The 14012-nt window shown below is 57.5% G+C and overlaps 1 protein-coding gene across 2 annotated transcripts in view; it reads right to left on the reverse strand.

Annotated features, from left to right (window-relative positions):
• Emp2 (epithelial membrane protein 2) overlaps positions 1–3448 on the reverse strand; it is a 7809-nt gene extending 4361 nt beyond the window's left edge. Inside the window, exons 1-3 of one of the 2 annotated variants that reach the window (XM_040277332.2) lie at positions 3309–3448; positions 2800–2890; positions 118–229 (exon numbers count right to left, since the gene is read on the reverse strand). In XM_040277332.2, the coding sequence (XP_040133266.2) occupies positions 118–229; positions 2800–2890; positions 3309–3386 (281 nt within the window). In that variant the 5' untranslated portion in view covers positions 3387–3448. Of the gene's footprint in view, positions 1–82; positions 230–2799; positions 2891–3308 lie in introns of both variants that reach the window. The other variant, XM_005327174.5, reaches the window with a different exon arrangement.
• Positions 3449–14012: the final 10564 nt, after the last annotated feature.

Consider the following 14012-nt stretch of genomic DNA (forward strand, 5'->3'; position numbering starts at 1 on the left):
GCCTTCCCTGTCCCCAGCTAACCACGCTCTCCATACACACTGCCCCGGCGACCGGAGGGGACCGCTGCCCACCCTCACTCACACGACAGCAGCTGGATGATGGAGGTCAGCACGAACCTCGCTCCCTGCTTGAGGCGGAAGAGCTGGAGCAGGAAGATGAAGAAGGCGATGCAGCAGAGGGTGGTGGACAGGATCATGGTGGCCTGCACCGCCTGCAGCGTGGCGTAGCCTGTGGGCAGAGGCCGAGGGCCAGGCTGAGGACGCAGCCCACAGCCACCAAGAGAGCCGCCCGCCGCCTCCCAGGATGCGCCTGGGCATCTGGGCCCAGGGCAGCAAGGAGCCCCCGACCCTCCCCGACAGCCACACGCACCCCTGACGGGAGGCCCCGACGCCCTTATCTGGGAGGTGGAGGGGGAGCCCCTCTGCAGGCCCTGGGCTGGGGCACGGCTCCCACCTGCGGCTCGCAGGGGGTTAAAGTGCCACCGTCACATCACCCTGGAAGATGCGATTCAAGAGGCCAGGCCGGGGCCGGGGGACTGCGTAAGGAGCTCCTGACAGCCCCGAGGACCCAGGGTGCCCCCGAGAGAGGACGAGCATGGTGACCCCACGAGGAAAAGAGGGCACTCCTTTCTCTGAGACCAGCTTTAACAGGGTGAGAGGCTCCAGTGCTGGGAGGACAGGCCTCAGGGACAGAGTCCTCTGGGGGGGGACAGCAGGGTGGAGCACCGTGGGCCCAACAACCACAGGTGGAGAGTACTCAGGAGAGCGCCAGAGAGCCAGCCTTGGACCTGCCTTGCCCGGGCCCTACGCGGAGCCCACCACCGAGGTGACCCGCGGGCACCGACTCGGGTCTCTCAAGGAATCCAGAGGTGACCTGAAGCGCAGAAGGCCGTGTGCAGGTGGCATCTCTGCAGACACGTGGCACTTCATAGAGGGGACCTGGGCATCTGCAAGCCACGCTGTGCTCAAGGGTCCTGGCCCAGTGCCCTGCAGCTACAAGGGACCTGGGGTGGGGCTGGGTTTTATTCTGGTTTGAACCAGAAAGAACCAGACCCCGTCGCAGAGCTTGCAGAAGGGAGGCTGGATTCCCTCTGGTTTTCAGGGCAGCCTTCTCCGACTCCTGTGGGTGACGCTGGCTGGGTCAGGGGCAGAGACAGAAAGTGCCCTGGGTGACAAAGTGGGCCCTCATGAAGCAGGAGCCAGACCGTGAAGCCCGCCGGCTCGCGGACCTTATTCTCTGTTCTGTTCTGGTTTGGGGTTCTTGTTCTTTTTAACTGCTCTTTACAAGTGTAAGAACCCATCTGAGCTCTGAGCCCACTCCAAAACCGGCCTCAGCTGAACTTGGCCAGCAGTTCCCTGACCACTGCCTTAGGGACAACCACAGCAAGTGGTCCCACAGGCTGTGACAGACCAGCAAGTGACACAGGCCTGCTTGGGACGTGGGCACACACTGGCCACAACTGGGTTCGCCAGGTAGGAAGAATGGCGGTCCCTGGGCTGAGGTTCAGCGTGACAAACAGAGCGGGAGGGGTGGCACTGAAGGCTCCGTGTGGTTGGCTGTTGGTCATGGTCATGTCTAGAAGGAGTCCTGGCTCCATCGACTGCTTCTGCCTGGGCCACTTCCGGCAACACAACTGCTCTCGGCCTTGGTTTCCCTATGGTTCCCGCCTGGCGAGGCTGGGCATAAAGGGCTCAGCCCTGCTCAGGGCGGAGCTCGGGGAAGCACGCCGGCCACTGGTATCTCTGCTGCTGTGATGTGAACGTGGATGCTGTCCCCAGGCAAGCACTTCACCACGGAGCCCCAGCCCCAGCCCTAGATGCCGCTCTTCCTGCACAGTGAGACCCTGGGACCCAGAGAGAAGCGCCCTCTGCTCCCAAATCAGAAATCAGTTGTCAGCACCGAAAGAGGGTGCCCAGGTGAACCTGAGTGTCGGTGAACAGTGGCTGATCCCAGGCGTGAGACTGCCTCATGTAGGACGTGGGATATGCTCATAAGAAAAAATGACTCGCTGTTTATCGGAAACACCCATGTAACCGGGCACCCCGTATTTTGTCAGATACGAGGGATCCCAAAGTGCATCTTGACTTGGTTCTACCGGGTCAGCTGCCCTGCACAATGAGTGAGAGACAGCGGCTGGGGTGCGGTTTTCAGGTGGGGGTGCAGCTCAGTGCTGGGGGGTATGCTTCGTACGCAGCAGGGCCTGGATTCAATCCCGACACCACAGAATTAAATTTGAAAATGTAGTTTTCTGTATCTCCAAAGCCCTTTTTCATATTTGAGCTCATTTAAACGGACGTGTAGCGGGTGTGGTGGCCCGCCCTGTTAGCCTAGTGACAGGGAGGGGGCTGAGGCGGCAGGATCACAAGTTCAAGGTGAGCCTCAGCAACTTGGCAAGACCTTGTCTCAAAATGCAAAATAAAGAGGCCCAGGCTGTAGCTCGGGGTGGAGTCCCGAGTTTAACCCCATGTGTACGCAGAGGTGAGGGCGGCTGAGGGCTCTGGGGTCCTCCAACACTGGGGACCGGCCCAAGGGGCAGACGTGCTCTGGGTTTCTGCCACAGTGGGTGGCTGCGACAGGGGACGTGGCCAGGCGTGGACCAGGAAGAGGCAGCGGGGACCCAGACGGGCTGAGGCTGCAGGAAGGGGAAGGCGGGAAGCGGAAGAGGTGAGGCCCAGCTCAGCAGGACGGGTCCCCCTCCCCCTGTGCTGGGTGCGAGCAGACCCCCTGGCCCGCCTCCGCAGGGGCACAGGTTCCTCTCCACTGTGCCTCCTCGGCCAGCTCCCACCATCCACGCTCACCTTCAAAGTGGTCACCGATTTCCGTACAGTTGGTGCCATTTGTGCACACTCTCCAGACGTCGGCGTAGAAATCCTCTCCCACCCACCAGGCCTGCAGGGAGACAGGGAAACGGGCGGTTAGAGAGGCGCCTCCTTGCACGTCCTACTAGGACATTTTTAATTGTCCCAAGTAAGGGCAGAGGTGCTGCTGGCACCCAGACAGAGGCCAGGATGTTGCTAAGCCAGGCACAACACACGGGAAAGCCCCGGCAGTGCTGAGCGGAGCGGGGTCCGCAGGAGATCCGAATTCCCAGGACCTCTCGGAGGAGAGGACGGGTCGTGTCCTCCAGGCCCTGCCAATCAAACCTGAACATGGATGCTCCAGAAGCCCCACGCTGAGGCCAGAGTCTCCATGCCTGGGCTGGGGCCACGGGGCAGGGAGGACGCCTCCAAACTGCCATCAAGCCAACGGAGGGCACAGGGGCCTCAGAGCACTGGATGTTCTCCAAGCGGGCGGGGAGGGGACTTACGTTGTCGATGGTGGCCACAAACAGCAGGGCTGCGGAGGTGATGTGGAAGATGATGATGAAGGCAAGGAGCACCAGCATGGTGGCCGAGCAGGGCAGGCGGGCGGCCAAGGGTCACGGGGGTCACGGCGAAGCCCAAGCAGGGTGCGCTACGGAGGGGGGCACAGATTCAGATTTGTCACGAAGCAATACAGTTCAGTGGGGTCTTAGGACAATCAAGCCAGTTCTGTCATCTTTCCTGGCCCGGGGTACACTGGACCAAAGGTGGCAGGAGGAGCTGTCCCCCGTTAGACCCAGCAGCCGGGAGTTCCTGGTGCCACAGGGAGGCGGGGACCAACCAGAATCTCTAATTCTGAACGGTGCTTCAGCTGACTGCGGCACAGATCGGGAAGGAGGGGCTCTGCGGGTTAAAACGCTGTTCCCCATCCCTCCATCCCAGAAACTCGGTGAGCATTCACTCCCACAGGCCCTGCTTAGGAAAAAGCAGAACGATCACGGTAGGAAAAGAGTTGTTGATGATCTGGCCACTTCTGAAATCAGCCCCCACTCAGACATCCCTCCTCTTAATACCATTTGAACAACACTGGCCCGCAACATACAAAAACACCCTGCGACCCACAGCTGCCATTTCTCTTCCCTCTCTCTGAGCACAGCAGGAGACTACATTTCCCAGAGTCCTTTGCAGCTAGGTTGGGGCCAAAGGTCATTTCTGTGGGAAGCCTCTGTGCTCCCTCCCCCAGGGAGTGGCTGGGGACAGCGCAGCTGTGGCGTGCTGAAGCCTCACACCCTGGACAGGGACGCACTGAGAAATAAGCCTTTGAATGTTAAGCCCCCGAGATCCCAGGGTGGTTTTTTTTTAATTCTGGTAAGACATTCTGAGTGCTATACAACAGGAAGTGGTTGCAAGACGAAATTGGAGACCTGCAGAAGACCTCAGGCCGTTCTCACCCACAGGCGACTCTGGATCCTTCTCAAAGGGGACCAGAGGCGGTAACTCGCGAGAACTTCCCAATAAAAGTCGGAAAAATAAACCTAGATGATGTGGGGAGAGCGCATTGAAAAGGACGACTTCCACATCAGGGGTTAAAGTCCCATGGGGAATGTCGACCAAGTCTGAACACTTTTACGTACATGACCATCGGCTTGGTCAACAAAAGCCAGATGCCAAGTGAAGATGTCACGTCAGCCCCCCAAATCAACAGGGGAGTCACTCCTCTTTCATTCCTGTAATTTGTGATCAGATTCTATTACCAAATCTTATAGAACATAAAATTAATTAAAAATAGTTAAAAATCAGACCTTGCTTTGACCATGATAAAATTTTTGCCCAATTTTAAATGGAATAAAACATATGTGCATGGACACACACATATTTTTTTACCCACCACTTGTCTAAACCAAACCTCTTTCTCTAAATACTTCAGTGCAGTTCTCAAAAGCAAGTCCAATAAAACTAATTATAACAAATTAACAAAAAAAAAAAAAGTCCAGGGGCTGGGATCATGGCTCAGTGGTGGAGCGCTTGTTTCCCATGTGGATTCGATCCACATAAAAATAAATAAAAATGAAGGTTCATCAACAACTAAAAATTAAAAAAATTTAAAAGCGAGTCCATTTTCTCAGGTAGCCACAGTATGATGACCACAACTATGAAATTCAGCATGATACAATGCTGGTACCTCATCTATTCAGACTTCTCTAATTATCCCAATAATATTTCATGTAGCTTCTTTTCCTGGCCCAGGATCCAGTCTAACATGGTGGGTTGCATTTTGCCATCAAGACTCTTTAGTCCCCTTTAGGCTGGAATGGTATTTTCTTTTCTTCTCATGACAGTGGTAGAAGACTGCTGACCATTGTCATGGAAAATGCCTGGCGAACGTGCCTTTGAGGTGTCCCCGTGGTCCGTCGGGTTGTTTTCCTGGCAGGACAGACACTTCACAGGCAATGTCTCCCGTGTACCCCACCAGGGAGCACGGTGTCAGACGGGCTCTTTATTGATGGTGCCTACTTTGGTGGGTTGTGATCACTCACTGCACATTTTCTTTTGTAATTCAACAGTCATTTCAGGGGGAGATAATTTTTTTTGTGGTAAAACACACACATTATAAAACCTGCCCTTAGTGACCCATCACCCCATCCAGTTCTAGAACATTCATCATCCTAACAGAAACTTGGCACCTTTTAAGCACTCACGCCTCCTTTTCCCCTCCCCACCACCGGCATCCACGATCTGCTTTCTGTCTCTGAGGATCTGCTCGCTGTGGCATTTCATATAAATGGAGTCACGATATGTGGCCTCTTCTCTCTTTCAGCATGTTTCAGGGTTCATGCCTGTTGAAAGACGGGGAGCTCTTCCGAGATCACGCAGAGACCCTCTCCATGGAACTTTCATTTCCAAAATAGGATCATTTAAGACGGCCCTTCTCTGGCTACCTTTCTCTCCCTTCTCCGGTGAACATGCAGGAACCACTGCGGGAGCCCTCCGAGCGCCTCTCTGCCAGCTCTTCCCTGGGACCATGACCACTCTCCCTCTGTTACCCCCTCCTGGAACTCACTGAGGCTCCTGGACTCACACAGGGGCTACGCCCGGAGACCCAGGACTCTCCAGAATGAGCCAGGAGCTACGTGGCTGCCCCCTCGGTCTGGGAGGCCCCGGCAATGCTGTGCACCACCAGTTGGAAGGACCCAAGGAGCCAGCTCAGAGATTCTTCCAATTCTTTTCAAATGGACAAATTCCCCTTTGTTCAGGCCTGCGTCATTCCCAGTTGCCATCGTAGGCTGCCTCCAAATAGATGCATTTCTGACCCTTGGAAAAAAGCTCACGAACCACCTAAAGGCCATGTCACTTAAATATGGGCTGGAATGTCAAAAGGCCAAGTTCTTCTGGCCATAAACTCCTGGATGATGATAGCTTTATACACTGTCCAGCTTAGACAACACAAAAGCCTACAGACATAAAACCAAAACTTTCTAGAAAAGGAAAAGAGGCTTTAACCCACTCTTTCCCCAAGCGTGAAATCCAAATGTTACAAGGATTATCTTGAATGGTGCATTGACAGAGCGCATTCAACCACACGATGAGAAAGTCCCCTCCCAATGCTCCTGACTACACCAAGAAACAGGGCCAGTCTGTCTGTCACACCAATCTTGTTTTTTGAAAAGAAAAGACAGAGCTTTGTCAGACCATAGTTTGTAACTAGGATTTAATAACATTTTTGAGTTTATTATATTTATTTTCCAGGTTCTTTCTTTTTACAGTAATAGATTTATAGTAATGATGAAAAGTGACACTTCAAAACAATTTTATTCAAGTTTTACTTAAAGAAAAATATTATGTTAATAAAGAGAGGGGACCTCAGTGTTAGCAAACCCTGAGGGTGGTGCTCAAATGCTGGATGCCTGGGAGGTACTGCCTTGACCCCTGGGAATGAGTTTGGTTGGAAACCTCAGACATGGGTCGCTGCAGAGGAAGGGGAGAGTTCTTACTAGAGGTCAAGTAGGGTCTGGGTCCGGCCTAAGGGAAGGGCTGGGGCCAGATGTGGAAGGGAGAGTGAGACGTTCTGGACCACTGGGGCCCGCGAAAATCGGGGCACAGGGAAGTCCATGTCACCAGTCTGCAAGAGGGAACAAGAGTGGCTCTTCACTCCTGCGTCTCGATGCAAAGTGAGTCTCCTGGCCCCACCACCGGCCCTGGCCAGTCCCCCAGTCCCTTCCTCGAGGTCACCGCCCTCCAGTTTCCCACGCAGCCTTCCAGAGACGCTCCTTAGGAGGAACACTTAATTCCCTCCCCCTCCGCTTTCCGCGTGAAGGGAGCAGCGCCAGAGTAACACTTCCGCCCCACGCCCCGCCCCTCACTCACTCCTTCGCTCCTGATTGGAGGAGACATCCACGGTCCGCTTTCCGGATTGGCGGAGCTCATCCAGGAGGGTGCCCGGACGCCCTCGGGGCCGGGCCTCCAGAGGTTGACCTCTAACCCCAGGCTCCCTCCTTTCTCATCTGAGGACCACCCCACGGAGACGGGGGAGTCCACCGCGTCCTTGGGATGGCTGCCTGGTGCCCCACCGCCCCGGCTCCCCGTGGATGCCATCTAGTTCCCCCACTCTGGGCCAGAGCACCCCGGGCGGCCCCTGGGGGGAGCGGGAGCAGAGTCCCCGCGTGAAAGCTCTTGTACCTTAGTGTGAATTTCCGCTTCACGTACTGCATCCAGGACCCCATCGGTGCCACCTCAGCTGACCTTTGGAGGGCTTCAGGGGGCACCAAGTCCCGGGCCAGCTTGACCTTGACCTTTGGAGGTCTTCAGGGGGCACCAAGTCCCGGGCCAGCTTGACCTTGACCTTTGGAGGTCTTCAGGGGGCACCAAGACTCGGGCCAGCTTGACCTTGGCCTTTGGAGGGCTTCAGGGGGCACCAAGTCCCGGGCCAGCTTGACCTTGACCTTTGGAGGTCTTCAGGGGGCACCAAGTCCCGGGCCAGCTTGACCTTGGCTTTTGGAGGGCTTCAGGGGGCACCAAGTCCCGGGCCAGCTTGACCTTGACCTTTGGAGGGCTTCAGGGGGCACCAAGTCCCGGGCCAGCTTGACCTTGGCCTTTGAAGGGCTTCAGGGGGCACCAAGTCCCGGGCCAGCTTGACCTTGACCTTTGGAGGGCTTCAGGGGGCACCAAGTCCCGGGCCAGCTTGACCTTGGCCTTTGGAGGGCTTCAGGGGGCACCAAGTCCCGGGCCAGCTTGACCTTGACCTTTGGAGGGCTTCAGGGGGCACCAAGTCCCGGGCCAGCTCACACACGACATGGGCGGGCGGGTGGAGGAGCCTGGATGTCCCGTCTGATCCTTAACATCCTCTGGTTTCCTCGGAGGTGTGACTCTGGCCTCTGGAAACCAGCCCGTGCCCTTCCCAGGGCTGGTCCCAGCGATGCTGTCCCCTTGCTACGGCACCCCCACAGCACCCCCTGTCCTCTCTGGAGACCCTGGGCTCCATGTTGGATGGAGATGGCCCACTGAGCCCAGGATGACATCAGAATTACTCCTTGACCTTCAAACTCATCTTCCCTTCAACAAACCTGATACTGAATTCTGGTCCCCCCCCCCCACCCCTATTTCCTCAAGGCTTCAGGGCTCTCCCACTGAGCCAGATTGGCCATGTCCCTTGGGCAGTCTCTCCTTTTCCCTCAGCTCACACTCTCACACGTAGTCTGGGTCTCAATTCAAAAAGAGCCTCGGAGCACCAACGGGAAGCTACCACTCCTGCCTCCAGCACCGCGGCCCCCTGCCCCGAGTTTCTCTTTCCGGGAGGAGTTGCGCAGTCGGAAGTCATCTTGCTCTTTTGCTTGTTTATGGTCTGTCTCCCCCTCTGTCTCCTGCCACACCCGCTGTGCAGAGGCTGCCACTTTACAGTTACAGAAAGGCTGGACTACACAGGCCTCTGGACAACTCGAGGCCCTGATGGTCCAGAAGCGAGAACTGAGGCCAGGGAGGGCCGAGACTGGATCCCGTCCCACGGCAAAGCAGGAACAGGACCAGGTCTAGAAATCTGCTGACCAGTGCCAGTCACGCTTGGATCTCGATGGAGACCCCTTGGAAGGCTCACAACGATCTTTCAGAAATCCACCACCATTTCCCAAAAGCTTCTGTCGTGAGCCACATTGTTTTTCCCTTCACCATTTCTTCAGGGGCTGGATAGAATGTTCTTCTAAAGAGGCCTCCTGAGCCTGGGCATTTACCTGCCTGAACTCAGGGGACTGACTAGGGGAACGTTCCCAGTTCCTGTCTAGTAACCAGAGTCCTGTGATTGCAGTGGGGTTTTTTGTTTTGGTTGCTTGGATTTGGGGGGTGCTGGGTATTGAACCCAGGGCTTTGTGCATGCAAGGCAAGCCCTCTGCCAGCTGAGCTGTGTCCCCAGCCTGCAGTGGTCCTTGTTGTTGCTGTTTTGATTGCAGAGATTTAACATACGTTTTGTCCTGTGTAATAATGTGATGGTTTAAAAAAAAAATAAAAAAGATAAACAGAACCAAAAGGCGTACAATGAAAACTCACAGCCTCTGCCCTCTAAATAATCTAAATAATCAGTCTCCCCTTCAGCCACCCCCCATGCCCCGTATTTCCAGGCAGCATCTGTGCACTTGTGTTTTCTAGTTGTTATTGGTATCTTCCTGCTTAGGGAAGAGTTTTTCTCTTTTACTGCCATTTATTCCCGTCTCCTCTCCCATTATCCCATTCCGTCTCTACTCAGAAGATCAGTCGTTGTCCCCTCGGTCATCCCCAAGTAAACATGTACACCGCAGAGCCAAACAGTGTGCTGTTTGTCACTCTTTTGACAAATCCTTTTTCTAAACCATTTCTATTGTCTTTCTCTCTCTTCTTAATGTTCTTCTTCCCCCTCTCTGTGGCTCCATCTCTCTCCCATGTTTCTTTCTAAGCTCTGCCTCAGTTTTTTTCTCCTCTGTCTTCTGTTGCAGAATCCCAGGTGCAAAGCAAATGCCCCGTGTCTGTTCCAAGCTCATGGGTTAGATTTGCCTTTGTGGTGCTCATTTTCCAGCCACTCCCTCTCCAGACTCTGCCCTCCCCGGCCCTCTGCCGCGTGCAGCCTCAGCAGCTGCTACTGTCCCTGGACAATGAGGACAAGCAGTCCACACATGGCACTCTTCAGGGAAGATGGGCAGATTCGGTTCTGGGCTGACTCCAGACAAGCAGGAGGTGAAGCACATCCGGGGGACGGAGCCCGGAGGGCACCCCCCAGGAAGGCGAGACGCGTCGTGATTAAAGGTCCAGCTGCGGTCTACCCGGTGTGTCCTGCATTGGTCTTTATGTCAGCTTGATGGGGCCAGCAGAGCAAGGGGTCATTAGCCACGTTTTACAGATGAGGAACTGGGCCTTCCAGGGATGGCCAACGTGGGCAGAGCTGGACTCCAACCCCTGGACACTGGCCGCTCTCCTCTTCATACTCTCGCGCTTGACTGATGAAAAGCAGGCCGGAGGACACCAGGCGTCAGGTCACCACTTTGCCATCTCCTGTGGCTGCACTGCTCTTGACCTTCGCACCCGGCAGGAGGGTTTATGAGGGCGGCTTCTTCCTGCACCCACCCAGCAGCTCAAGTTGAGGTGGAACTGGGCGAATCAAGCCCCGGCCTGTTTAAGAACTCCACTTCACCCTTCCCTGGCACCCAAAATAGGGTTTCCTGCACTCTTCATCCTTCAGCTCCCTGGCCAGGCGGAAGCCTTCTCCAGGCACTTGGAGATTGGGGTGGATTGTGGATTGTGAACAGGGTTTCACTTGACCATTGGAAAGAGCTCCCCAGGGCTGGGGCAGGCTCAGCGGTACACGCTCACCTAGCACGTGTGAGGCCCTGGGTTCAGTGCTCAGCACCACATAAAAATAAACAAATGAAATAAAGGTATCGTGTCCAACTACAACTAAAAAACAAAATCCTTTTTAAAAGAGCTGTCCAGACATGGTGGAATGGCCGCGGTTTTGCGGTTTCTATTTATCACAGTGTGTTCCCTTCTGCGCGGAGCTCACTGGGTGCAGTAAATCACCTGGGTGCTCCGACTGGGTACATTCCAATCCCAAGTTCTCGGTCTGTGAAATACCCATAAAACAATCACATAAACCAGCCTACAAAGCAGGGCGTTGGAACCGCGGGGTTTAGTTTGGCTTGGTTTGGGCGGTGTTGGCGACTGAAACCGGAGCCCCCAGAACCCTGAGCTACACCCCAAGCCCTCTTTACTTTTTATTTTTTATTTCAAGGCGAGGCCTCTCTAAGTCGCCCACGTTGGCTTGATTTTGCCATCCTCCTGCCTCAGCCTCCCAGGTAGCTAGGGTCTCAGGTGTGCACCACCTTGCCCGGTCGATATTTTATTTTAGGAAAAGAAATTGGGGACCACACTAGGAGAAGCCACGAAAGGTGAGGAGGAGGAATAACCGGCAGGAGGAAGGGGCGAGGCCCTGGGAGTCTCATAGAAATTCTGCGCGCGCGCGCACACACACACACACACACACACACACACACACACACGGAGTATTTGGGACTCAGTGACTTTGGAGTTCCAACTGTTGACAGGGTGGTGGTCAGTACCCCAAGGGCTGGCTAAGCAGAGCTTGATTATGTCCTCGGCGGCGCTGCGGGCCTGGTCCACTGTCCACTGTGCTGGAAATGCGGGCGCGCATGCACCAAGCCGTTTGTGCCTGGGTGTGGGGAAGCACAAGTCTGTCCACGGTGACTCGCTGGCCCTCCCACTCCCAGGGGCAATATCCAGTCTGTCATCGGTGGGGCGACAAGTCTACCAGGGCCTGGTGGGTGGAAGGGAGGCCTCAGGGCCTCGCCCAGGCCGTCCAGGGTCCCCGTCCACCCCTGGTCATGAAGACACAGATCACGGCGCCACGCCATCGGGGCTCCTCCTCCTGCTGGAGCCACCGGTTCTCAGCCTCTGCTGACCCTCCAGGAACCGCAGGCAAAGGATGGTCTCGAGGCTGCAGCCTTCATTCAGACCGTCTGGGGGTGGGGCCGTCCTCCAACTGAAGCGGTCCCCCCCAGTCCCCCGGGCCCCCCCAGTCCCCCGGGTCACCCCCCCAGTCCCCCGGCCCCCCCAGTCCCCCCGGTCACCCCCCCAGTCCCCCGGGTCCCCTCCTCAGTCCCCCGGGTCCCCCCCTCAGTCCCCCGGTCCCCCCCCAGTCCCCCGGTCCCCTCCCAGTCCCCCGGGTCCCCCCTCCCCCCCGGGGCTCCCGCAAAGCGCCCAGCAGCCCTGGCACGGCCCCTAGGGAAGGCGGGCAGCCGTGCAGTCACCCGGCAGCCAGCGGGATTCCAAGGGCCACCGTGGGGCTGGTGCTTCGACCCCAGGCTGGCCAGAGCCCAGGCCCCTCCCACTGCCCCTGCGCTCGGAGGGGACAGTGGCTTTGGCCTCTATTTTCAGGAAGTCCGAGGTCAGCGAGCCTCCTTCCCCGGTGTCTGGACACGTGCCAGCCAGGAATATCCAGGCTTCCGAGATGCCCGGGGACAGCGGAAGCCCATGCGCCCTGGGCGGCCCAGCTTGGTGCTCACTGTGGCCAGGGCTCCGGGCACAGGGCCAACCATTGGCTCTGTCCGGAAACGGCCCGGGCGGGACAGTGGGATCTGGCAGTGCTCCAGGGCAGAAGCCGCGGACGACTCTGTCGGAATCTGTCTGCACAGTGGCGGGTCTGAGCCACTGCAACAGTGAGAACCAGGATGTCCACTCTGAGGACAGCCAGGATGACTGCCCGGGTGTGCCCCCCGACCCAACTCTGATGCAGGCTGGGGTCAGGCCCATCTCACAGGTAGAGTGAGTGAGGCCAGGGAGGGTGGGACACGTCCCAGAGGCCACCTGCCAACAAAGGCTGGGCTGGGATCTGAGCCCAGGCGTCCACCCCAAAACCATCGAGCCGTCCAGCTTCAGCCTGATTTCCCTTCCCTTCTGGGGTCCTGTCACCTTAAGGCCTAATGTGGGATCCATCCAAGTCCGGTCCACCTGGGGCTTCAGATGCTGGCCACAGCTTCCTGCCATTCCTCCAGGCCTGGTCCTGGGTCGGCTTTGAAGCCCCCCGGAGACAAAGGGAGCAGAGGGTGACGGTCACGCCCCGTCCTCCGGCTGAGGGCACCACTGGGTGTAGAACAGCCGTCCCCCGGAGGGGTCACGGGCCTCTCGTAAGGACAGGCACGGACTGTGGTGGCTCACTTTGTAGGGGATCACAGTGACAGACACGTTCCCATTAGCACTTCACTGGTGGCAGGCAGGGACTCGGCCTTCCAGCCACTAACTGTTGCTCATTCTTTAAGAATGGAGCAGTTGTTCACGCCAGGGTCAGTCACTGAGCACCAGGAGCAGGCCCCAGGGACACCCAGAGGGGCAGGGCACACTGTGCCCCTGGAGGACGGTGTGTGAACAGCAGACGGGACTTGGCCACCGCGCAGAGCGGCACCTGTGGTGTGGCTGGCCCTGGGCGGGCAGAGCAGCCGCAGGCGAGGGGGGTGCTGGGCCAGGCAGGCCAGCCAGGACCCCCCCCCCCGGGCGGGAAGCACAGGGTGGACGTGACCGGAGGCGTCGGGGCTGAGGAGGGTTCTTAGGCAGGACTGACCAAGACCCGCTTCTGCGGGACCATTCTCAGCAGGAGGAAGGCCTGGGAGGAGCTCAGCTGGGAGCCGGGGCGCCCTGGAGAGAAAGGACGAAGGCCTGGCCCAGGTGGGAACGGGGCAGGGGACAGAGCTCCTCCAGGCGGAGCGTCCACGGGCTGGTGACAGGCGGGTGCCCAAGGACCCTGGAGGTCCTCCATGTCTGCACCAGGTGGGCGAGAGCACACCTGGGGGCCAGGGGAAGACTTGGTTTGGTTTGAGACCCCTCAGGAGGGCCATGGCGGAAATGGGTGCAGGCCATGGGCAGCAGGAGCAGCAGGGCCAGGAGCTGGGACGGCAATCCAGCGCCAAGGTGAGGGGGGGACGGGGGGGGGGCAGATGGAGCCACCGGCAGCTGAGAAGCTACCAGGGAGAGAGGCCGAGGGGGGAGGGGCTGGGGAGAAAAGCCACGAGGGCAGAGAAGCCCCCTCCACCTCCAGAGAGACCAGGAGAGGCGCGGGGTGGGCTGAAGCTAGGCTGCAGGCGTCTCCTGGGGGGCTGTGGCCCCGAGCAGGGGGCCGGGGACTTGCACATCCCTGCAGGCCGCTCCTCCCAGCCCCGAGGATGTTGCTGGAGGAAGACGGAGGA

The sequence above is a fragment of the Ictidomys tridecemlineatus genome, chromosome 10, assembly GCF_052094955.1.
Source record: "Ictidomys tridecemlineatus isolate mIctTri1 chromosome 10, mIctTri1.hap1, whole genome shotgun sequence".
NCBI classification, from domain to species: Eukaryota; Metazoa; Chordata; class Mammalia; order Rodentia; family Sciuridae; genus Ictidomys; species Ictidomys tridecemlineatus.